This window comes from Rhamphochromis longiceps, linkage group LG22 (genome assembly GCF_057381845.1).
Source record: "Rhamphochromis longiceps isolate RC_006_pf linkage group LG22, R_longiceps_female_GT1.1, whole genome shotgun sequence".
Lineage (NCBI taxonomy): Eukaryota > Metazoa > Chordata > Actinopteri > Cichliformes > Cichlidae > Rhamphochromis > Rhamphochromis longiceps.
The window spans coordinates 21056982-21081473 of record NC_140577.1 but is presented as its reverse complement, the minus strand read 5'-3'; the positions used below and the strand labels follow the sequence as shown (position 1 = coordinate 21081473).

The 24492-nt window shown below is 42.3% G+C and overlaps 1 protein-coding gene across 1 annotated transcript in view; it reads left to right on the top strand.

Moving 5' to 3' along the window:
- The first annotated feature begins 452 nt into the window (after nt 1–452).
- Nucleotides 453–24492, top strand: part of slc25a13 (solute carrier family 25 member 13) — a 54263-nt gene continuing 30223 nt past the window's right edge. The window contains 8 exon segments of the mRNA XM_085395575.1: nt 453–518; nt 2043–2096; nt 2261–2403; nt 8568–8683; nt 12499–12638; nt 18748–18797; nt 18799–18874; nt 20877–21015. Of these exon segments, the coding sequence (XP_085251701.1) occupies nt 507–518; nt 2043–2096; nt 2261–2403; nt 8568–8683; nt 12499–12638; nt 18748–18797; nt 18799–18874; nt 20877–21015 (730 nt within the window). The 5' untranslated portion in view covers nt 453–506.

Here is a 24492-nt window from a genome sequence, read left to right as displayed (position 1 = left end):
AAAGGTCAAAATAAGTGTGTTAAGTTTTATTGGATAAGGATTATAAAGGAATGGATGATTATTTTGAGTTGTAACTTTAAAATGAGCTTAGCGTGTGACACCTTAGTGTCTGGGACAGAGCCTAAACTGATTTTATAGTGAATGTCTTCTTTGCAAAGTGGCAAAACAAATATTTAGACTCCTTAGGTATCCATGCACATATTATCAGGGCCTTGTGCTCCATCCTATGCCTTATGCATCCTATGCATCCTAGGAGTGTGTAATAGATTAATACAAGACACAGTACCAACAAGAGAACTTTCTCTCTGTAAATGCATAAAATAAAAAATTAAACAAATACAATTTGAAAAAACAAAAAAACAACCCGACCTTCCATGGCCCGCACCACGTGCGCGGTTGATCCTCTTTCACCTTCCTTTGGCACTGCACCGGCGCGTAATCTCCATGGGAACGCCGTCACGCAGGAGGAAGTGAACAGGACTATCTGACAGTGAGCTCGCTTTAGCATGGCAACAAAGGTAAGCAGCTGCTGAGTTTTCCCCACGTCACCTCCCCGTGTTGCTGGCAGGAGCTGTCGCCTTGTCGGTGATGTGTGCCCGGTGCAGGGGGTGTGCGGCCCGAAGCCCTCCGCCTGTCATGACGTTTGCCCGGAGGAGGGCTCGCTAACTGCCGGTTAGCCAGCTAATAGGATGTGCTAGAGTTTAACACTGACCACACGGTAATGACATTGAGACTTTACTGGTCCCGGTTAGCTAGTTGGTGAATATTTGGCTTGCAGCATTTTTTATTATAAGCTGAATGAAGTGGTGTTTCCACAGTGATGTAAAATGCAGCAATGATGCTATCGCTTCCTTCACTCCTTTTTTTCCTTTCCTTTTTCTAACTCCACCTTGTTCCTCCCTGGCCTCTTCTCCACCTTACTTAATAAAAAGTCGGTTGTAGTCACCGGTAACCTTGGATAGCATCATGCTACAAGTTGTGGCGTTTCTGTTATGAACGCCCCACCGGGTGCAGAAGTTCCCGCAGAGCGGAGGAAACTTCTAACATGTTTTTTGACACCATCATCATCACCTACAGCTGTGTGTAGCTCTTATCTGAGACGGGAGGTACTGACGTTTCTTCTAAAGGTTTCACAAACTTTTTCCAGAGGCTTTAACTAAATGTAGAAACCTATAGACAACATATATAATTCATTCCCTTTAGACAGGGGTGTCAAACATAAGGTCCAGAGGCCAGAATCAGCCCGGCAAAGACTCCAATCTGGCCCACTAGACAGCTTTGGCAAATCAGAAGAAAGGCACAGATTTTGGACTTTTATTTGTATTTTATTAAGTTTTGCTGCTTCTCTTACTTATGAAAACTTTACCTCTGGATAATCATACTACACCACCGTACATAAGTAATAGATATAGAATTAAATGACAGAAAATTGCCTGTTTTTTACTGTAGATTTATTTATTTATTTATTTTACAATCGTCTACACTAAAAAACAGTCTGATATTTTTTTATATCACTTTTCATTTTTCTGTAATTTTACAAATTCAGTTGTTACAATTTAAGTCACGCTGACACATTTCTTTCATTTCTCACAGCAGTATTTCTTTATCCCCTAGAAAAACTAAGAAATACTGTTGAAATGAAGTATTTTTCTTATATTAAGACTTCACACCTAAATGTGTAGTTAAACTTCTTTACACTGAGTGAAAGGGGAGTTTCACTGCTCCGGCCCACTTAAGATCAAAGTGGCCCACCATGTAAAATGAGTTTGACATCCTTGCCCTAAGAAATATTGTCTAAAACAATAAAAATAACATAAAAAGCTAATTAAGAAACCTTGACTGTACAATATGTGATCACAGGTATGTGATTAAAAGCATTCCAGTGTGTAAGAGGTGGTTGCAGACAGACAAAGCTTTGTTTACAAGCCAGTAGCCAAAAAGAAAAAAAACATTGTTCTACAATGTGGCTCACCAGGACCGGCTCAGATGATGATATAGGTTTGGTATGTCTATTCACAAAACATTCTCTCATCATTTTGCAGGCAGTTCTGCCTAGGAGGGCCGACCCCACTGAGTTGAAAGCCATTTTTGAAAAGGTGGGATTTGACTTATATGTTTTGTTCTCTTTTTTGAGTTTGCCTAGTTTCAAAGAAGGTTTTCTCCCATCTTTTGATTTGGGTTTCTTTTCTTTTTTTTAATGAATTTCTAAAGCTCAGCCTTGTGTCTTTATTTTTTATAAAAAAAATGTTCTGTTTTACAGTATGCCAGCGTCAAGAAGAATGAGAAATACTTCATGTCGGCGCAGGACTTTGTGAGCCGTTTCCTCCATGCTCACACGGACATTCTGCTGACCAATGAGGCCACAAATCTGCTGGCTGGAGTGGTGGACCAGAAGAAAGATGGGTCAGTGTACCATTTATCTTTTAGGCAATGAAAATTTCACATATGTAGGGTTTTGTAGACAATTCTAGGAGGGTAGATATTTTTGTGGATATTTTTATCTTGCTTAAGGGCTCTAAACCAGAGATTACATGATGGGCCACATACACTCTACTTTGATCTTAGAAGTCACCAGAAGTTTAACTACACATTTGACTGAGATGTTTCAATATAAGAAAAAAATGTAATTTCAATTTCATTAATAGGAGAGAGAAGCAGCAAAGCCTATTAAAATACAAATAAAAGTCCAAAATGTATGCCCTTCTTATTTGCCAAATCTATCTAGTGGGCCAGACTGGAGTCTTTGCCAGGTTGATTCTGGCTTCTGGACCTTATGTTTGACACCCTGGGTCAGCACACCTGAATCACATGATTAGTTCATTACCAGGCCTCTGGAGAACTTCAAGACATGTTGAGGAGATAATTTATCCATTTAAATCAGCTGTGATGGATCAAGGACACATCTAAAACCTGCAGGGACACCGGCCCTCGTGGACTGGGATTGGGGACCCCTGATCTAGACTCTTTTTGGGGTAGCTAGTTTTGATGATACCAAAAATAGGAAGTCTGTTTTCTCTTGAATATATTAGAACTAAATATCACTTTGCTCGTGGTGTTCAAAGCATGGAAGAACTACTTTTATTCTGCTTAACCACAACATGTCATCGATATCACTCTGTAGAATAACAGTGGATTAATACATCTGTGTTAAGTTTATGCCATAGGTACGTCATGACCACAAACTTTTCTAAAGCCCTACATGCACAATCTTAGAAATGTAGCTACACGTCATGCTAATGCAGGCCTCAGCGACTCTGATAGGCCTGTTTGGTACCATTGATTCCTCCTGTGCATTTCCAGCTCCTCTTACTGCCATGTTTTGAACTAGCTGGAAGAGAATGGATGAAACTGAAGTGAGAAACTCCTCACGAAATAGTGTGTTGGCAACTGCGTTGACCACTTGCATAGGCTGTGTTGTAGGTGTTGCATAGATTCAACACAGAAGCCTAAATCAGACATTGGCTAGATGCACGTTTCTTTTGGTTGGTGGATCAAGACTGGAGAAAGAAAAAGCCTTATTAATATTAAGCCACCTGCTAGGAGGTAAGCTCATGATAGACTCTTATTAAAGCTATTAGTACATGGATTATGTATCCCTTTGATCTTGTGTGACTAGCCTCCTAGTGTTACTTTGCATTTTATAAACAAACCTATGACTTAATCCTTTGGTGTAAGAAATGCACAGGGGGACGTTCATACATGAATTATATAGCAATGAGACATCAAAACCACCAAGGCCCCTGTCAGGTGTTGGCTTTTTTGTAGATACACCCCTAATTTCACACTTACGCCTCCCCCCTCCCATCCCCATCACCCCTGTTTTTTACATTAATATGTATGTATTTAATGATACATAATGATGGGTAATAAAATGTTAGGGTAAGTCAAAAAAGATTTAAAAAAAAAGGCCCACATTGCCATGGTAACCACCTGGGCTTCTACAAAGAGCAAAGTGCACATGGCTGTGTAGTTTCATGTTATTACATCTGCTTTAAGGTGTGTGTGTGTATGTGTGTGTGTGTGTCTGCACTTACAGAGGACAGTGAGATGTGAGTAGTGGGGGTTTTTGGAATTGGAAAAAGAGAGAGCAACGTGCATGCTCTCTCTCACACACATGCACGCACGCACGCACACACATACACAGAGAGAGAGAAAAAAAATCACACATGCACTGTAATTGCCCATGCTATTCAGGAGCACTCAGTTGCATTGTGCGGCTTTGGAGCAGGATAAATGGTGGCCGTGGCATCAGGGTAAATCTATTAGGAACCCATGGCCCAGGCTTTGTATCTAAACCTCATTTTGGTTTTGTGGAAGAGAATGGAAATGATATGGGGGCAAAACAGGAAAAAGAGTCATTTTTAAAAGAAAAAAAATCTTTTTTTTCCTTCCAAATATTGTTTAGACTTAGTTTAGATGTGATTCACTTTCTTTTCGTATAGTCGCTGTACAGGCCTGTGCATTGTGATGTGTTATTTTCTTCCTGAACTTTAACAGACAAACGAGTTGATGAGGCAAAAGAGACCAGATGATTATTCTGCAGACCTCACAAACACAGAAGAAACACAATAAGTAGAGATGCGACAGCCTCAGGGCCGTCGCCTGTAGCATGAAAACAGAATTGCGTAGTTTTTTTGTTTTCTCTTTTTAAGCACTCAGCCGTGCAAAGCTCCAGAAAAGAACAAGGAGCAAGACAAAACAAGCCACTTTAGCGGCTGGATTTTCATCCAGCATGCCCGATCTCATGCAAATACACTCGCGAACAATACGTTTCGGTCGGTATATGAGGTGCAGCGTATTTGCAGCTAGTGCGCCTGCTGCTGTTTTTGCCAGGTAGGACTCCATTTCAGCAAGATGAGTGTGGGGACAATAGATTTAGCAGGGGGTCGGATGGGAGGTGGCACGCTCGCTTACTTTTGTGTTGTGCGAGAGAAATTTTTCTTACACAATGTGTGTGTGAGTGTGTATCTGAGTGGCTCAATGTTTGTGGAATGGGGGGGGAGCAATGTAAACAGTGAAAATACATTTGTCTGTCTCCCTCTCTGTGACTGTGTAAATCAGGGGATATAGTGACAGTCCTAACAATCTGTTATGTGGAAATCACTTTTCTCCCTCTTATTCTCGCCGTCCCCGTGAGACAGAGAGACAGATAGATAGATAGATCAAGAGAGAGCGAAACAGAAACAGGGCTTTGAGGGTGGAGATGCCTCAATTTCCAGGGACCTGACATACAGGCCTAGAAGACGGTTTAAAGATTTTTCTCTTTCAGTCAACTTATTTATGTCCTCTCTTTTTCTTGTTTGACTTTTCGCACATTCCTCCTTTCTGATCATCACTCTCTCTTTGCACTCACATACTACAATGCACTCTGAGCTCCCTCTATTTCATTCGCCTCTTTCCGACTCCCTACCTTTCTATCCGTTCCTTCTTCCCCCTGATATTTTGATAGAAGCATCTGTTCAAGTGTGAAAAAAAAAACACTTCCACCCATAGACTCTTGGAGGTTTGGAAAAAAAAAAAGAAAAAACTTTGTTAAGGGAGCGTGCTGGGAAAATAGCAGTCTTCCAGAGGCTGCGAGCATTCTGGACTTGGACTGGTGGGTGTCCACTCCTAGAAGCCGAACACATACCGCTCACCTGCGTGTGTGTGTGTATGTGGGGTTTTTGGGGTGTGTCTGTGTGCAAGTGTTCTCTAGGTGGGTGGAAGGCTGTCAGTAACAGTGCCAAGATGCCACGGACAGGGGATTATTGAAGCCCCTCTAGGCCCCTCTCCCCCACTACTATCAACGAAGGAGAGCTGTCTTTCTATCAGCCGGGCCACAGCAACACCATGCATTTATGTTACTTGTAAACAGTATTTCCAAGCCTGGGTTTTTTTGTATATTTTTTGTGTATTTAAATGCCTGCTGAGAGAAGACAGAAGTAAAAGCTGGGTGATGAAGATGAGATAAACATATATATGTGGAATATAGTTGTAATGTCAGACAGGCATATCGGAGACAGTTTAAACTGCATTGAATTGGCATCATGACAAAAGTGTCATTCAGCTGTCATCCATAGAAACACATGCAAGCCTTTGTCATGTAATACATCCCATAAATATTGCTGTTTAAAGGATTTAACAAATCCCATGGAGTAAAGTAAGCAAATGAGGAGTATCACATTAGCCCCGTCTTCCGCGGTTCATCCCAGCCTGCAAACATGGATGGGGCAGCCCTGGACACATGCCATAGCAGTTGATGGTTGGTAGATGCTGTTGGTTGATTTGATTATTGAGCGGTCTCGTCAGGGTTTGAGTCTGCATAGCAAAAAATGATGCAACCCTCCCCCCCCCCCTTTTTTTCCCCTCATGGTAATCATTTTGCAGCCGTCATGGCGCTTGCTAATCAACCATCATAAGCTTCATCCCTGGCTGCAGAGTTGTGTGTAAATGCTTATGAGCACGTGGAATGTTTTTCAGTGCGCTTTACGGAGATGCCCCCTGGATCTTGTCTGGACCCCTCCCCACCCCCGTGGTCCAATCCCTTTCTTGATCAACGGCCCTCTCGGTTACACTAATATCCTGATTATCCATGTCTGGGAAAACACAGACGGAATGACCAGCGTGAATGCAAATTGATGCGTGTGAAAAGAACTCCAAAAACACATAGCTGACATTTTCCCTTGTTTCCATCTCAAAACAGCGATTCTCTGTGAGTCTTTGAGGCTGTGCTTGCTTAAATTCCTTCTATTAACCTGCGAGTGTGCTGTGCACGTGTCGCACAGGATCGGCGAGGTGTTGGAGAGTTTGTGAGTATTCCAGCAGTGTGAGCGGCGAGGGTATTAGCCTTGTTTTTAACAGTAGATCCCCGGACTCTGCAGTGAGCTTTTGTGCCCCCTTCCACCTACTTACCATCAGCGGGGGCCTGCTCTTAAGAACTACCTGCTTAGTTAATAAAACAATTAGCCTTGCCTTTGAAACAATGACAGCTGATTTCAGTTGCCGCTGAGGAGAAACCGTACGCTCACTTTTATCCCCTCTCCACACTTCCCTTTGTTCTTGAGCGGCTCCCTTTCCAGCACACACACAATGCCTTTCTCGAAATGTATCGATGCTATCTTTCGAAATGTATTTCTGGGTTTTTATTGAAAGCAGGTATTAATCTGTGTCTTTTGTCGCTGCCGCTTTGCCTCGTTGGGTTTTTCACGAATGTTGGAAGGGAGAAAAAGTAGTTTTGAAGACTGCATTCAAAAGACTATAAAGCTTTTATCCAAGCGCTGCTTTATGAAAGATCTCTGGGATTCATGTTTAAGAATAAGTTCCTAAAGCACTACTTTCTGTCGACGCCTCCTCCTCCAATCTTCTATACTGCAGTCTTTTTCTGGTTATAAACCTATACTTTGTGTATATATAAATGCACACAAGCCTGAAACCTAAACTCTAAAGGCCAAACAAACACCTCTAAATTTCATCAGTAACATAATTAATTACAACAACAAGGAAAATGCAATCACTGCCCCCCCTCCTTCCTTGCCACACTCCCCCTCGGAAATTGAAATGGGTTTAATAGATGGATGCTCGGGGACTGCTCATTAACGCTGACCCTTCCTGTAATTATCAGATCCATTTGTGAAATTCATAATGGACTTAGGGCAACTATGAACCACGGCCTATATAAAGGCTAGACTGCGTGGTCCAGTTCTCCACAGTGGGACTTTCCTGAGGGGGCTCTCAGTGGGCTCACACATAGGCAGTGTTTTTGTGTTTATTTTTTTGCTTGCTGATGGTACATGTGGACGTGTGTACCTCTATTGAGGCTTCTAGGAAAACAGTGACAAAGAGATGAAGTGCTGTAATAGGAAAACTAGACTTTCAGCTCGTCTCATAGTGTTGTGGCAAACAAAGTTCACCCTTCATTTTCTCGTTTTTCGCCATGGCTCCTGTTGGCTTTCACATAATGGCTTCATCTTATATTAAATTTATGTTGATGTCCTTAACTGGCTCCCAAGCCCCTGCACACCTGTCTGCTTGTTTAAAATGGCACACTCTGCATGTGAAACGTCCTATTTCAAGCCTTTTTTGTGTGGTGTAAAGTTGGCCCTCTCAGTGTTAGCTGCCAGCGCAGACTGGGAACACACACTGAGCTTTTAAAAATGTTTTATTTTCTTGCTGTCACACTCGATGATTTTATTACATTACATATGGAATAACAGACTAAAAGGATAAAAGGCTGCTTGAATTACGTGTTGCGCAGATTGATAGCTTGTCCAAGTGTGCTGGTTTGCCACTGTGTGGCAGTAATTATGACGGTGTCTACAGTTTAATGCTGTGTAAAAATCACTTGTTTTTTTAAATTATTTTATTTAATATTTCATTTCATTAGTGTAATTTACGCTTAAGTCTTTATTATGTATTACATGGCTAATTGAATATCAAAGACTCAATGATCACATGCGTAGCCGATGAAGTATTTATACAGGGAACCTGAAACACAACGTACCACAGTAATGAATCAGCTCAAATGGCAGCATTTAACCGTCTGTTACAGACCTACTTATCCTCTTTCCCTCTGTCCTTCTCTCTCCTAGCTTGATCTCCTTTCAGGAGTTTGTAGCATTTGAATCGGTGCTGTGTGCCCCAGACTCACTTTTCATGGTTGCCTTCCTGCTGTTTGATAAAACGGGCATTGGGATTACCACTTTTGGTAAGTAACTCTGCATCTGATTTACAAGTTAACCTTTAGCTGTAGTTAAGTTTGCACAGATGCATCTACTGTGCAAATCTGATGTAAATGCCAGACAATCAATTTCCGTACCACAGTTTTTTTTATTAAACATATTTTATTTTTACTAAACATAATTCTGATCCTGATTCTGATGCATGTAGTAGATATTGTGATAAACTTTAAAAGTGTATACTGATTCACTGCTCAAAGTAAAAAGCTCAGAAAGTTATGATCACTTCTGGTACAGACGCGTATTTTGTGCTCATTTTAAACTGTTCCTGTTATGGTATTGATATTCTTATCACACGTACCGCAGTTTCAATCATGAGAAAAGCATCGTTGTCTTTGTTATATATTGTCAGGTAAGTCATTTGCTCGACACATGTGTTCTTAGTTCAAGTAAAACAAAATCTGGAGAGACAAAAAAAGATACACTGGGAAAACCTTTTCTACTCTTTCTAATGTTGCAGTTTCCTCAGGTTGTGCGTTCGTATCATGTTGAGGATGATACCAGCTCACAAAACTAATCAGGACTTAATAGAAGTGCCGGTTTATTGAATCGTAGCAATAATGTTATTATGTAAAGTGAGACAAAGTTCAGGTCTGAACACTGAACCTCATTCGCTGACATTTACCAAAGACTTATTCAGGCAGCGCGCTCCTCTTAAATGTGCCCTGAAGAAGTTTTCGTGCAGTCCTCCTTTGTTTATGTGGAGGTGCGGGGAGTGGAGGGTTGGGTGGGGGGGGGAGTCTGACCTCAACTTGTCTGTTCTGTTAGAGCTGCATCCACAAACAAAAATACTGTACGTGGTCTGGTAGCTTATCTGCAGAAATGAGGTTAGGGTCGGCGTTGGAGAGGTTTGGCGGAAACTACGGGATGCAGATGAAGATGGAGGAAGGGGTGGGTGGCTCTGTGTGTGTGTGTGTGTGTGTGTGTGTGTGTGTGTGTGTGTGTGTGTGTGTGTGTGTGTGTGTGTGTGTGTGCATGATTGGCACCATTACTGTGATGCCTGGAAGCTCGTAGGTGAAAAGGGAAGACATTTGTACTCGTTGCTCATTTCACATTTGCCTAATTGATTTAAACAAGTCTAATGCCAGCCTTCTGTAGGTGTGCGAGGTGTTGGCACATTAGGCTTGATTTGAAATGCAGTGCACACATCCCGCTCGCAAACAGGGGAAGAGTAAGTGAATTTCATTTTAATTGTTGCTGTCGACAGGGTGCAAGATCATTGCGGGTGATTATATATGCACATATGTAAATTTTCATATTTAAAAGGATCAATTAGAGTGACGTTGTCTTGGTGGCAATTAAAAGGTCTGCTGTTTTTCTGCGTCTCCCAAAGGTTAATGAATATCCCAAAACTTGCGAGTTATGAGACTTGCGTACGAGTGGAAAATTGTACGAAAAACATAGCACACATCGTGCAACGCATAAACACTGGCTGCAGCGTCTGCCACTTGCATCGGGCGACCGTGTTCACCAAGAAAAGCAAATAACTGGTGGCTGAGATTATAGGCTTGTCAAAGTTGCTTTATTGTGACACATTGCAGATTTTTTTTTTTTTTTTTTACTCCTGCTCTCTTTTTCACTATTCATGCCACTCATTTGATTAAACAGCCTCACCAAGCCAGGCACAGAAATAAGAACTCCTTTCTTTTATTACCTATTAAAAGCATTCATACATGCAGCTCGTGCCGCATTAAAGCCCTGTTTGTTTTCCCTGTGTAATAAATGTCTGTAGTCCGATTTCTGTTTTTTTTTTCCAAATTTCATTTAGTTTTTCTGTCAGGCCATTTTTATTTTTTTTATTATTATTCGATAATAACCCGAGCAGTTTTGTGTTAAGTACAAGGGCGGCGCATTGCTCAGAATTTGTAGCACGTAAAAAATATAAATGCATAATTTGCTGGAAAGTTGACTTCATAAAAACTGCAACGTAACATAGCGTATAAATGCAGTTGTAGCTCCGCCAGAAAGACAAAAAAACAGAAGAAGAAGAAAGGTGGGGAGGGAAAAAAAGACTTAAAGAGGTCTGAGTGTTGACAGGTCTATAAAAGCTGATAATATAAACGTCACACTCGGGAGCGGCCTGTCCTTTAAAGAATTAAAGGCTGTATATTTATTGCCTCATTAAAGTGTAAAGAAACACACACATACACACACACACACACAAGCTGTCTTCCTTCAGAAGGTAATGCTGGGCTGAAGTAAATATTACCTTTCTTTTCTCTCCCTCTCTCTCACTCACTCACTCTCTATTTCCCTCCCTTTCTGTAAAAAAAAAAAGAAAAAAGGAAAAAAAATAGTTTCTTTCCTCCTTTTTCCTTTCTCCACTCCTTCAGCGCAGCCTGTTTGGTAATAAGAAACAGGTCGCTCTATTGGTTTGTTTTTGTTTCTTTAGTAAGGCTGTAATTTAGGACTCATGTTCAGTGTCTCTCCACTCCACTGGCTGCAGAGGCTTAGAGGGTTCAGGCAGAGGAACATAAGTGAGAAGAAAAGCCTTTCCTTCTCAATACAGAGCCTACACAGCTCGAACAAGTTCTGCCATGTGTCATTCACCACTGATTTACGGGAACTTAAGTCTCAATCAGAGCAGAATTGTATTCGCGAGATTGACGTTGACATTTTGTCAGCAACAATTGCACATTTTTTATTTTATTTCTTTATTTATTTTGGAGGGGGGGGAAATGAAATAATTACTAATGTTAACCAGAAGTCAGGAAACACATGCTATTTGTTAAGGCTTGACTCACACGACTTTGCAGCATTCAGATTTGAGGTCTTAATTAGAGCAAACTAAAAACCTGAACAGGAAGAAACCGTGGATGGATTTTTATTTAATGGAGGCCTCATACGACGCACGGCCATTAGCCTTAAAAGTGCGGTGCGATCTGTAATTGTTAAAGGTTCGAGGAAAAGCTGGCATGCTTTTGCTTTGCCTCGCTGGTTGCTGCATTTTGTTTAAATAGTCTCTGTTTTACAAGAAGTCAATAGGGCAGCAGAGCAAGGTTCATTTACCAAGTTTCTTTAAAAGTCGAAGGCACTTGTGCTTAAGTGCTTCCATGTTATCAAAGTTATTCTAGAGCGAGTCTCGCCTCTTGGCAGCCATACTGAAACTTGTATGGGCAGTTATTTTGTAGAAGAACTACTTTATTGTCATCTGGAACATGCAATAGTTAGCGCACATTAGGTTGAAATTTCTCTGTATTTACTTGACTTTTCTTTCAGTGGACACCAGGACATAACTGCATGTTTACACTCAGCAGTCAGATGTGAAAACTTTGCACAAACGTGCAGTTTTTGCAAATTAAACTTCTACTACCATCTTTGCTGTTTCAGACGTCTCCTGTAGTTCTCAGTTTGGGATTCTTGGAGTGCCAATTTAGGATTCCACTAGTAAAATATGAGCTGTTAGAAAATGACACATATTCACAGATGAACCCACACATTATCAACTTCTCCCTTATTTCCCAAGAGGTCACCACAGTGGATAGATCCACATATTTGTTTTGGCACAGATCTTTGGGCTCGGGGCCGGCACAAGGGGTGAATTTGTTCACCACTACTCCGTGGAGTTGCTATAGTTACAGATGGACCTAATCAACAGAATATAGTTAGAAGTAACTTTGGCCTGAGCACTTGCAGAGGTTAATTAACAATATACTAATGATGACAAATAGCATTGTTATTGTAATATCAATGGTCTGCAGGATCAACTTATTGCATCTTGTTAATGGAGGAAATAAATAATATTACAAATAATGTTTTATCTCATTTATTGTCTCCTCTGTAGAGGATGTGAAGCAGGTTTTTGGCCAGACGACCATCCACCAGCACATCCCCTTCAACTGGGACTGTGAGTTTATACGGCTGCACTTTGGCACCAAGAGGAACAAGCAGCTCAGCTACGGAGAATTCACCCAGTTCCTCCTGGTAGGTTTCATGCCGAGCTCCTGCTCTCTTTTTTTTTTTTTTTGTGTGTCCCGTTTGGATCTTTAGCCATCAGAATTGTTGTCTTAAGGCCAAGAAAGATGCCAAGTGGATTTATTTTACCAAGTGGATCATCATGGCCTTGCCATATTGGTCCATTTGATTGACCTTTATTATAATTATGAATTTTTCTTTTATTTTCGGTTGCTACAAACGGGACAGACATGACTGGGGGATAGGACAGGGAGAAAGAATGAAAGAAAGAGAGGGAGAGAAAGAAAACCAAAGGGGAGAAGAGACGGTGAGAAGGGGGGGAAGAAAGAAAAAAAAACAAAAAAACAAACAAACACCTGGATCACCTGTATGGAGAAAAAAAAACAGAAGAGAAAGCAAACAACAAAGAGCAACATAATAATAAAAAAAACAGCACCATCTAAATAAACTAGCTAGCAGTAGATAACAGTAGATACTAAATAATAAACGATATTGTGCAGCACGCAAGATAGACAGCGCACAATGTGCTTTGAGGCAGCAGCCAAGAAAGGTGTAGTCCGCGTCTGTGAACACCCGTGTGTACACCTGTGTGCACACCTGTGTGGATCAGCATGCTTGTATTCCAAAGGTTTCTCCATGTAACGATCTGCTAGGGAGTGTGGGGAGCCATAGCCCCGTCCCCCAGGGTATGAAGCAGGTATAGAGGAGATCCAGGCCCCAGATATCCAGAGGCCCCAGAGTACAAGGACCCGAGGAGGACCACCAAAGGGGGGGGAACCGTGCCACCCTCCTGGGAAGAGCTGAGTAGAGCCCCAAAGGAGAGGTCACCCCGCAGCTACGGAGCAGAGGCCAGAGGGGGTTGCAGTGGCGTGCCCGCGGGCTCTGCCAGCAGCCAGCTGTGCCAGAGAGGGCCGAGCTTCAGGCCCAGAGGCCTGAGGGCACTCCACCCCCCGGAAGGAGCCCGACCGGGCCACAGGCGCCAGGCCCCGCCAATCGGCCACCAGGAGTGAGCCGGTACATACATGAGCGCCCAGCCCCAGACGACAAGGACCACCAACACACCAACGTCTGAGGGCATCAGCCACCGGCAGGGAGTGTGGTGAGGGGAGATAGGCCTCCGTACTTTAGAGGGCCTGAGATGTACCCAGAGAGGTTGAGTCTAAGACCCAACCTGACATATAGACACAGACGAACAGGCACACGCGGACACAGACGTGCATTCCCACCCCATATGCACAACCAAATACTCGGCACTCACCCAACGTGTAGACAGACACAAATAGACACTGCACAGACAGTCGCACTCCCCAAACATACTCTATATCCCAGGTCCAGGTCCCCCCGCCCTCAGAGGGGCAAGCCGCACCTAGACCCAGGAGATGTAACCCTTCTCTCTGGGGTAGAGGCAAGCGGACCACCTCCTTATCTGCAGTAGCAGGGAGGCCCCGCATCCCAGACCCCAGTCTGACGGCCAGCACCTCCTCCCAGCCCCCCAGCCCTGACGGCTAACAAAACCGGGGTGAGCTCCTGCTCTCTTTGTCTGCTTGGCTGATATGAAATCACATTCTTTATATTGTGTTTTCCCTTTTTTGTCTAGCTGTGTTGTTTTCATCAAAGAGTAGGCAATAAATCTTCACCAACTGATTTATGCACATGTACACTTTGTCTTATACTCCTGTCATCATGTAACTGTATTTTTTTGTCAGTCCTTGGACACACTAACACACAGTCACATGTTTTAAGGGTTTTTTGGGGTTTTTTACTGGTTCTATCCCTCTCCAGCACAGTCCTCCACATTGTCCAGATTAGTCGTTAATGAAACACTGAGGTTATGCTTTTGGGACATTTTCTGCATTTGTTTTCCATTAGCTGACATGCACGTAGCATTACTCCATTCCGCCTATTCTGAAGCAGGTAAAGACACATTTCGGCCTCCATAAATAGTGTAGTACAGTTGGAATATTTCTAGTGTATTTGTGGCGTGTGAGCCATTTTCCAATATGATGTCTAGACTTAAATCAAGCCTAAGCAGGGGAGAGGTGGTGGAGCTGGTGGGAGAGAGGGAGGGCCTGAGCTGTGCCAAGTTTGCATCCACACTCACCATGTATCTGAATGAGCTTTTTATATTACACTTAACTTGGACCAGATGGCTTAAACACAGCGGGCAGCAGCAGATGGATATTGGGACATTGTTATAAGCGCATAGCAGTGTCTCTGCATAACTACAGTTCCACGTACGGAATCTGTCCTTGTCTCACACTGGCTCTACTGTACTGTATGTGTAAGCATCAGCACGCATGCCTCGTGTTTACTTCAGTGTTTGCGTATTTGCGTATGCTTGTTTTTGCCTGTGTGCGCGCAGGAGTGCAGCTGTGTGGCGTTGCGGCCAGTAGATGCTGTACTTTGCATTGACAGCATGCCCAGTTCTCTCCCAGTCACTCAGTCAGTGGTTTCCAGCTCCTCACAGCAGCAGGCTCGCAGCCAGCCGCACTCATTGCTCAACTATGAAATGCACGTTTCCTGCTCATGCTGTCTGCGTTTGATCATTTTTCATAGCTTTTGATAAATGCCTTAATAAACGACAGAAGAAAGTGAAGTTTGTGTTACAGCTTTTCTGCTGGTCTGCTGATACTTGTAAAAATCCACAGTACATATTTGTCATGTTGGTTTTTAATCATGTTTTTCTTTTTTATTATAACTGTGACTTAAGTATTAAGCCTCCAGCAATATTTGCTCACTGCATTATTTGTATGTTGTCAGCTACAGTTATAAATAACAGGATTTCTTGACCCAAAATTCAAATCTGTGCAATTGCATCATACTTTAAGTTTGCTGTTATGCTGTTATGTTACAACACGCTTATTAATAGAGAGACAGTTAAATTTAATCCCAAAGTACACTGTGCAACCATAAAAGTTCTCAAAGTTGGGAACACCAACCCACACATGATGTTGTGTATTTCTCTAATTCCCTAACATCCATTCCCACCCACCCTTGTCTCCCCCCCCCCCCCCCAAAAAAAATGTTCTCATCCTTTATTCCCTCCACCTCTTCCTGCCATACATGCATGTGTTTATTGTGTTTTTCTGCCATTGTAACCACGCCACTGCCAGATGCTCACAAGATGGGATTATCGGGGAAAACGTTTGCGCCGCATATTTCTCACAAGGGCTCTCTCTGGCCAATTACTGTCTTGATGGAAGCCAGAGATTCTCACCAATTACATGCATTTTTCCCGTCTCACACATGGACGCCGGCCAAGGCTCGGCTCGCACTGTCAGCGTGCTGTTGTCCCTGGCAGCGGTATTGCCGATGTCCAGAGAAGTGGCACATAGTAGCTCATATTATAAATTCTGGCAAGTAAAGGGCTTGAATTACGTGAAGGGGACACCACATGTCCCACTTCTTTCCTAAGCACTCAAAAAGTGAATTGTTGGCATTACTCAGATTTTTAAAAGCCCCAATTATATGTTTGACTCGACCACGAATCAGTGGGCAGCCCTTAACATCACTGGCACATGTTTAAATGGACCGTTGTGCTTCTTCCTCCGATAACTTTGATAACTTTACAGTTTTTGGTGCCGTTTAGAAGCTTGCTTGGGGAATGAGAGAGGAGCAATCCCACTCTGCTCATTTCTATTGTTTAACTTTTGAAAAAGGAATCCCAGCCATTAAAAACAAACAGAGGTGGGTTGTCATATGTTTTTATTCTTGTCCAAGGGCAATTAAAGCTACTAGGAATGCCTTGACAGTCTCTCCCTGGGTGTCTTAAGCCCCTAGCTTTATGTCTCCTGCCTCCCTCGCTCCCCTCCCAAATAAAAACCACGTCCCAGAAACACTCGCACAGTTACAAGTTAAGATTTTAGGAGGCCGAGACTATAAACTTCTCCATTGCCTGCACCGCAGTTGTTTGTTGCTCTGTGTGGTTGGCGTGTAGCTTTTCAGACTCGGGACTGAAGAGAAATGGGATCTAATTTTTGTCTTCTTCTTCTTTCATGTACAGATGGACACAAATGCACAGATCAGTGTTTCCTGCGATGTTAAGAGACACACAGTCATGCTTGCAAAACGAAACGCTTCTCCCGTTTGTTTTTTTTGTTTTGTTTTTGTTTTGATTGTAGATATTCAGCTCCCCTCCCCCTCCCCAAATCTTTTTCTCTTCCCAGTTTATGTCTTACCAAAGTGTTTTGACCTACTCACAACCGACCAAAGAAGTGAGTCACGACACTCAGGATGCTGACACTAAAATATCTCACCTTATTTACTTTGGAAGTGTTTACATGCGTCAATCTCTCTTCATTTCCTTGCTTTCCACTCACTTATGCACTCTCCAGAGCCCCTGCTGTGCTCATAGGTGATACTGACACATGCCTGCTACATTTACTGCTTTTTTTCTTCTTCTTCCTCCTCTTCTTCTTCTTCTTCTTCTTCTTCTTTTTTTTTTTGCAAATGTAGCTCTTTTGTTGCAATGTCTATTCTTACTCCCCTCCGGTCTCCACTCAGCTTTGTGTAAATGTCACTCTTCCCCAGTCGTTTCTCTCGGGCGCCTCGATTTTAGAGTTCGATCGGTTATGCTGTCAGCGAAATATCACTCAAAAATTCAACACAACAATAAGTCATAGTCTCATAGGTTTTTGTGTTGTGGTTATACCTTTTTTAAAGAGTTCTCTTAACAACAATAACATCTGAATCAATCAGCTGAATAACGTGCATGTTCAAGATTTAATCAGCCCCCATATGTTTTGTCCAACGTGACTTTAAAAAAATGATATTCATTTATTTAAATCTTAATTTTTACTTTCTTCCTGTACAAATATTGTTAGCCAGTCCTAATACTTTAAGAAATGTAATTCAAAAATCTTTCTTAATTAATTTTATAATATTCAAGTAAATATCAAGAAAATTAATTTGACACTTCAGTTTGATTGTTTCTTTACATATATGTAGCTCTGGAGCTGAAACATGTATTTTTATTGTTGGTTACTCAGCTGTCTTATTTTTTTTCTTAGCAGTTATTATGCATAATATGAACAAAAAGCATGTGTTAGGATCTTGAACATGTTCATGTTCCATATTAGAAAACTGACCAGTTTTGGTGAGATGAGACGTAATTAACCCATACACAGTAAAGTGTTCAGCTTCGTTATTTAACAGTAAATCTATGATTTTTTTGTGTATCATTTTTAATATATTTGATAAGCAAAAATACCTTTTGTCTATGAGTAAATAAAACTCCAATTAAAACAAGCTAATAACTCATTTTAAGACACTGTTGATTTTTCTTTTGGCTCTGACTAAAACCTCTTTTTGAGCACCAAAATAACCCCGTGCATTCCCTATATATGCACTTTCCTGAGGTCTTGTAATGTGTCAGAAACCTCATGCACAAAAATACATCAGGCTCATTGTCTTTTTCTTTTTTTTTGCCTTCATATGTTTTTTGACCTGAAGGCCTTCATACACCGCAGGTGAGTCAGACGCTCACAAGCTAGCTTTATCTTGCTGTTTTTTTTGTTTTTTTATTGGCCTGAAATCCCCGTCTTTTGCTGATAGATAGAGGAAGCATTGATGTCAGCGGTTTGTTTACAGCCTCTCTCTGTAGACTTGTGGTTGCAGGTACTGATAATGGCTGCTAATTTTCAAAGGCCTTGTGGGATCTGTCCCCACCACAGCCTGCTGTTGTCCCTCTGGACCTATTGTGCGTTTGTGTGTGTGTGCATGAAGAGAGACAAAGTGAGCAGTTGGGCGATTAGCTGTCTTGCCCCAGTGTGTGTTTGTATGTTTCTCCCTCAAGTGGATTTAATGTGGATTTAGGGAGAGTGTGAAAAGCCCAAGCGACGCCTCACAGTAGGCAAGCCCCTGTGCTGGAGGAGAGGAGACGAGGCTAAAGCCTGGCTAAACACTGGCACTGAGAGTAGTGGTGGAGGGGGTGGGGGGCAGATGGCACTGTGGGGGCCCATGAAAGCAAATGGTGTGTCATTATTCATAAGTGTTTATGTGGATTTTTAATTTATAAAGGCAACTCAAAGAGGTGTCTGACCCACATATGTGCACAATAATATCAATTTAGTGTACGCACTTGCCTCCCCTCCTTCCTCCTCACCTCTCCATTCTGCAGGAGATGCAGCTGGAACACGCGCGACAGGCTTTCATCCAGCGTGACCAAGCGGCTGGACTTCAGGGACATCATGGTTACCATTCGGCCGCACATGCTCACACCCTTCGTAGAGGAATGCCTCGTGGCGGTGGGTTTTTCTTTTTTTCCCTTTTTTTTGGCTCTGTGGTTTTCTCATCTATTTGTTTTACTGTCGTCCACAAGAGCCACAAAGTCAGGTTGGTTAAAAATAGCAAGTCACTGGTGTCTCTTGGAAACTATCTTCAGTCATGATATGTTAAAACAATAAAAGGTTGGATGCATCAGGTGTTCCTTAGCACCACCAATTGGAAAAATTAGGCTTTTTTTTATCCACCACGATGCATTTTTTTCTCATTCGTAGATTATTCATGTATGCATATCTTTAAATAAGTCATTCTAAATGTCGTGATAAATTCCAAATGTGCAATGATGCACACTTTGGATGCAGAAGCATGCACGGTATTGTCAGCTCATATGCACTATATGATGATTTGGTTGCTGAAGTCAGCAAGCAAGCCAAAGCAGCCTGTCATTACTGTATTCTCCATAAAAGAGGTAAAGTCAAGATTCTTTTCTTCTATCTCACCACTTATTTCTTGTGCTTTTTTTCCTTCTCTCTTTTCTCACAGCCCCACAAACCGAACACTGTGGCTTTCTCTTTTCCTCTTCTGGCCATCTCTCATTCTTCTTCCCCTTTATCTTTTTTCCCCTGCTACCTCTCATCTGTCCCTTGCTCTCTTTCTCTCTTCCTCCCTCCTTTCCTTTTTTCTTTCCTCTCTCTCAGCCGCCCCTCTATCTCTCCCTTCCCCCTTCCCTCCCTTCCCCGTGTCTCTCTCTCTCCCTCCCAACATGTCATTAAGTCTAACCTCTCTGGCAGTGTCAAAGCCAAGCAGGAGAGCTGAATGGGGAAGATAGAGATAGATGGAGACTGGAGCTTTACAGTCCATCATCTCTGCCTGTGCACGCGCGCGTGTGTTTGTGCGCCTGTGCGGGCTCTCTGTTTGTTTTGAACTCTGAGATGTTTGTCTTTTTTTTGCCTCTTGTCTTTTCTTTCTGCGTGTTAGTGTTTTCGTTGCGCGCGTGTGCGTCTTGTGTCTGCGTCCATGTCTTGCCCCATTTCATAAACACCTTGTAGACTCTGTCATTTTCTCTGCTGTGTTTACCTCACCGACCAGACATCTTGGTGTGCTGTTAGTAAACTCTCATGCACGCGCGCTCCCACACGTACACACACACACACACATACGCACACATGTATCACAAAACCTCATAAACACTGCAGACACATTAAAGGCAGTATCATAGCAGAGCATAGGCAGTGAGACGGCAACCTTTAATTCACTCACCAAACATGGTAATTGATTAGCGCCTCACTCTTTTTCACCAAAATACCATTCTCCTCTCTCCACTGTGGGAAGATCCATGTCTGTACACTCACAGATATGAACAGATGCAAAAGTGTCTCCCTTGTTAGAGCAGTTTCACCTAAGCCAGAGCTTCCCTCCCTTGTTGCGACCATGTTGAGCAGCAGGCGACCTCTCTGAATGCGTCTGTAAAGCAAACAGTGCCATCTAGTGAACGGAAGCTCAACATTTTCTCCTCACTTAACCCTTCAGGCCAGCACAGTCGCAGTGATCTTCTAACTCAACAGTACCCCACAGTAGTCGTACTTGAACGCATATATTTTTTTAAACATACAGCATTTAGAGCTGCTCCTCTAAGCCTCTGAGAGCCTCATTTAATAAAGATGGGATCGTGGTTCGCGTAAAAGAGGCTGTGGGCAGCCTGGAATGTCCTCTAGAGCCCGGCATCTATTTTTAATCTGTTACCTTTTTTTTTTTCTATTTTCTTTTCTTTTACCACTTCCTCCATCTCATAAAGAAAGTTAATTAAACTCCCTTAGAGTGCGCATCATGTGATGGAAAAAGTAGCGGGTGAAACAAGTTTGCTTCTCCCTGTGGAGAAATGCTAGAGAGGAACGCGGCTAATTAGCCACCATGTTTTACGCTGTGTGTATTTTCATAACAGTAACATCCAGATGCACGGCTGTGTTGAAGTTTATTTTTCTTATTTGGTTGCTTGTTAAAGTACCCCTCTTCTTTCTTGCCCAGGTTGCAGGGGGTAGCACGTCTCATCAGGTCAGCTTCTCCTACTTCAACGGCTTCAACTCGCTGCTCAACAATATGGAGCTGATTAGAAAGATCTACAGCACTCTGGCTGGCCACCGCCGAGATGTGGAAGTCACTAAAGGTACCCGGGGAGAACTTCCCACTCCCCTCCCTGTATATATAACACATACCTATTATAACTGAGATGGCAAAAAAAGCAGATTCACATTTATGTAATACAGACCACAGTCACAAAACAAATGTAAGTATGCACCACATGCACAGTAATGCGCTTTCCAGATAGGTATGTCTATGTGCGTTGTACAGGGCTTGGAGACTTGTTTTTGTTTGGGTTACTTCCTTCCCAGTGACATTTAAATGGGCATGCTGGATTCAACCCAGCACACGTACTGCATGCCCACAGTCCCTGATGGTGCCTGTCTTGTCTATTACATATCCTGGCAGTGATCTGAGGAACACAGGAAAAACTTCATTTCATTTGAAAAACAAAGAATAAAAGTGGGTAAAATTCTGCTCCTTGCTTTTGAGTCTGTGTTGTTTAACCCTGTAGATCCAGTGTCATTTATATGCTTAATACTAACTCCACAGTCTACATTACTGTAAAGCAAATATGCAAAGCTACAGCATAATGAAAAAAGACGCTTTTCTTTATTGAAAAAAAAACATACTGTTGTATTTCTCATAACTTATTTTATATGTATCTTTCTGTCTCCATTAGTTAGTTCCTTTAAATCTCTCTCCCTTGTTTGCCCCACTTGCTGTCTCTCATTCCTTTCTTCAGTACTTGGCAGGGCTAATGGCTTTCAATGTCTTTCTCCCTTTTGCCATCTTTTTCTTTTTGACTCCCTCTTGAGCTCTAGTTGTCTTTAAGAAACCATTCTGACCTCTCTCCACATGGCTCCAGGCCACTAACGGAGCCTTATGATGCTATCTGAAGCCTTATCAGGGGTGTGGACTGTACCCGACTCAGACCAAAAGCCCGTACACTCTACAAACTGTTCCCACCAAGGGTACACGAAGGCCTGGGCTTGGCTCGACCCAGGGTGGCCCGCAGCCAGCCAGGCCTTCACGGCCACCGCCTATCTACTCTCCACTCCCGAAGTCATTAAGGCCTCCTTGGGGACTGCGAATGCTCAGCTCCACACAAATAGCGCACACACATCTGCATGTATCAAGACTGTGTACATGTTGCAACACACGCTTCTCTAGCATTTCTCACATAACGCTCAAGCATTAAAATGCATTAACACAGCCAAGCATGCACACATGTGTAATAATCCTGATTGATTCCTGATGTGCAACAAGGCCACTGTTTTGCAGAGACACCATTACAGTGCTCACAAAGCTGTACGCGTATATTTGGGCGTATGCACACAGGGGACCTATATAGGAGATGCACTTTTTTGGGCTAGCAGTGCACTGCCACAGAACAAGTCACGACTGTGTACCTTTAGGCCCTTTCAGACATACGCTTCTTTTCATTAATGTGATGGCATCATGTTGGCTTTTTTTAAAACCTAGCCTCTTTTTGCATGAAAGTCCAAACTTACAATCCTGCTGGTCCGGCCCGTTAACAGTTGTGTGTGATTTTTAACTTTGCACAAGAATGAGTGCATGCAGGCACATTAACACATTGGCATTCACAAGATTGAGACATCATCGTGTCTCTTCTATTTTTTTGGTCAATGCCCTATGTATTTATAATGCAGGGCTAAAAAGGTTTTTCATTAGACACCTGCTTTCTGTCTGTCTCACAGTCACATGCTACCCAAACTAATGTCATAGAAGGCTCGAAGCTGCCCGTTCGGGTAAAAATGGCTGAACAGACATTTTCTGCACACAGCAAAATGTCTGAAGTGTTCTCGCTTTGGCACAAACATCTGTCCATGAACATTACAGAGTGCCTTTAGTTTCTGTAGGAGCACACTGACCTCTTCAAAGTCAGCAAGCATAGTTTTACATCCCGAGTTTTTCTCTTGTCCACTTTGCTCTACAGTTTATTTATTAGATGTTGAAATCTTTATCTTTGCTACAATGACAGTCTTTGACAGATCGGATTAACAAGACTTCTAATTTTTTTGACTTTGGTTAGTTTGCTGTGAGTTCATTGCATTCATGTGGCATGAAACGGCAACGTGAGCCACTCATAAGCCGTTCTTATGTCACAGAGTTACATTTAAGCACAAGGCGCAGCATTAGTAATTTCATTAATTACTTATAATTAATTATACCTGACATGTAAGTCAGGATCTAGCAGCAAATCACTCTGCATACTTGATCTCTTGATGACAGAGAGTAACAGTTTATAAGCTAGTCTTTAATTATTGTCTCATCGGTTTACTAAAGTATGTTTGGATGATGCGACTTCTGTAATTATCAGTGTAATTTTCTTAACACTGATATTCTAATATCAGTGTTAAGAAAATTCCGACCTCGGTCGGCTGGGTGTCTTACACATAACATTATGTAAGTACTTTGGCTTATTGTCATGGGAGTGTTTGAATGAAGCCGTAATAGTAAAAGGGACCTTCTGTCTAAACAGCAGAATAAATCAGTTTAACAGGCCAATGAAGCCAGCAATGTTACATGTCCTAAGCTGAGGAGAGATGTCTGGCTCTTACTAACAACAGATCTAAAACGTAAATTGTTGCGATCAGATTTTTGACCTTTTTTGTCTGCCACCAATCAGTCCAGACTGAGATGACTCAAAAAATCTTTTGCGCAGACATCCCATGTCCTCATGGTTTGAGACCTGTTTACTATTAAGCTGATTGGCATGAAATTTTATGGAAACACTCGTGGTTCAGATTTAGATAATGACTTAGGTGTTCCCCTGACTTTTCCTCAGCGCTATCATTGACATTTGCGTTTGACATTTTTGGTTTTGAGTCAAGTTCACTGTGGATCGCTGTGAGTTTTCAGTGCAAACATTCATCCCTTTAAACTTTAACCACTTTGGTGATTCCATGACTTTTATTTTTCCCTCGGTGGTAACTATCAGATGTGACCACGCTGACGTGATAAACTCAGACGGTGAGCGTGACGAACAAACCTGCTTTGTGATGCTTTGTAATTTTGAAAATGTTAGCACGCTGACGCTTCCATTAAAAAGCAGCGTCGTGCCTATTTATGGCATCCAAGATTATCTTAGCAAGGAATAGTAGGAGTTTTTCTTTAAATATCAAGCAGTAATATAAAGTTGGTAAATGCTTTTCTAGGGTTTTCCCCATCTACTTCCCAGCATTGTTCTTTTTTCCCCCCCTAAATTATTTATTCTTGTGTAACTATTCTGCCTCACATGCTTGTTGGCATTACCTGCTTTTACTCATAGATGTGTGTGTATGTGATAGAGAAAGAGGGGGGGGGGGAAAGAGAGAGCATGCCTCGGGGGTAAGCTGAGCCTCTGTGGGGTGAATGGCTCCAGTGTAGGACGACTTTGTCACAACCCCAGCCTGCTGCTCTTTGAATAAAGCAGGTCAAACAATGGTGACTCCTCCACTGTAAGCCTGCCTACAGTCAACCTGTTCCTTTTTCATTTAACAATAGAGCAGGTCTTAAGTTACGACATGCTAAAGCTGCCTCAAAGAGGTCTTAAAGT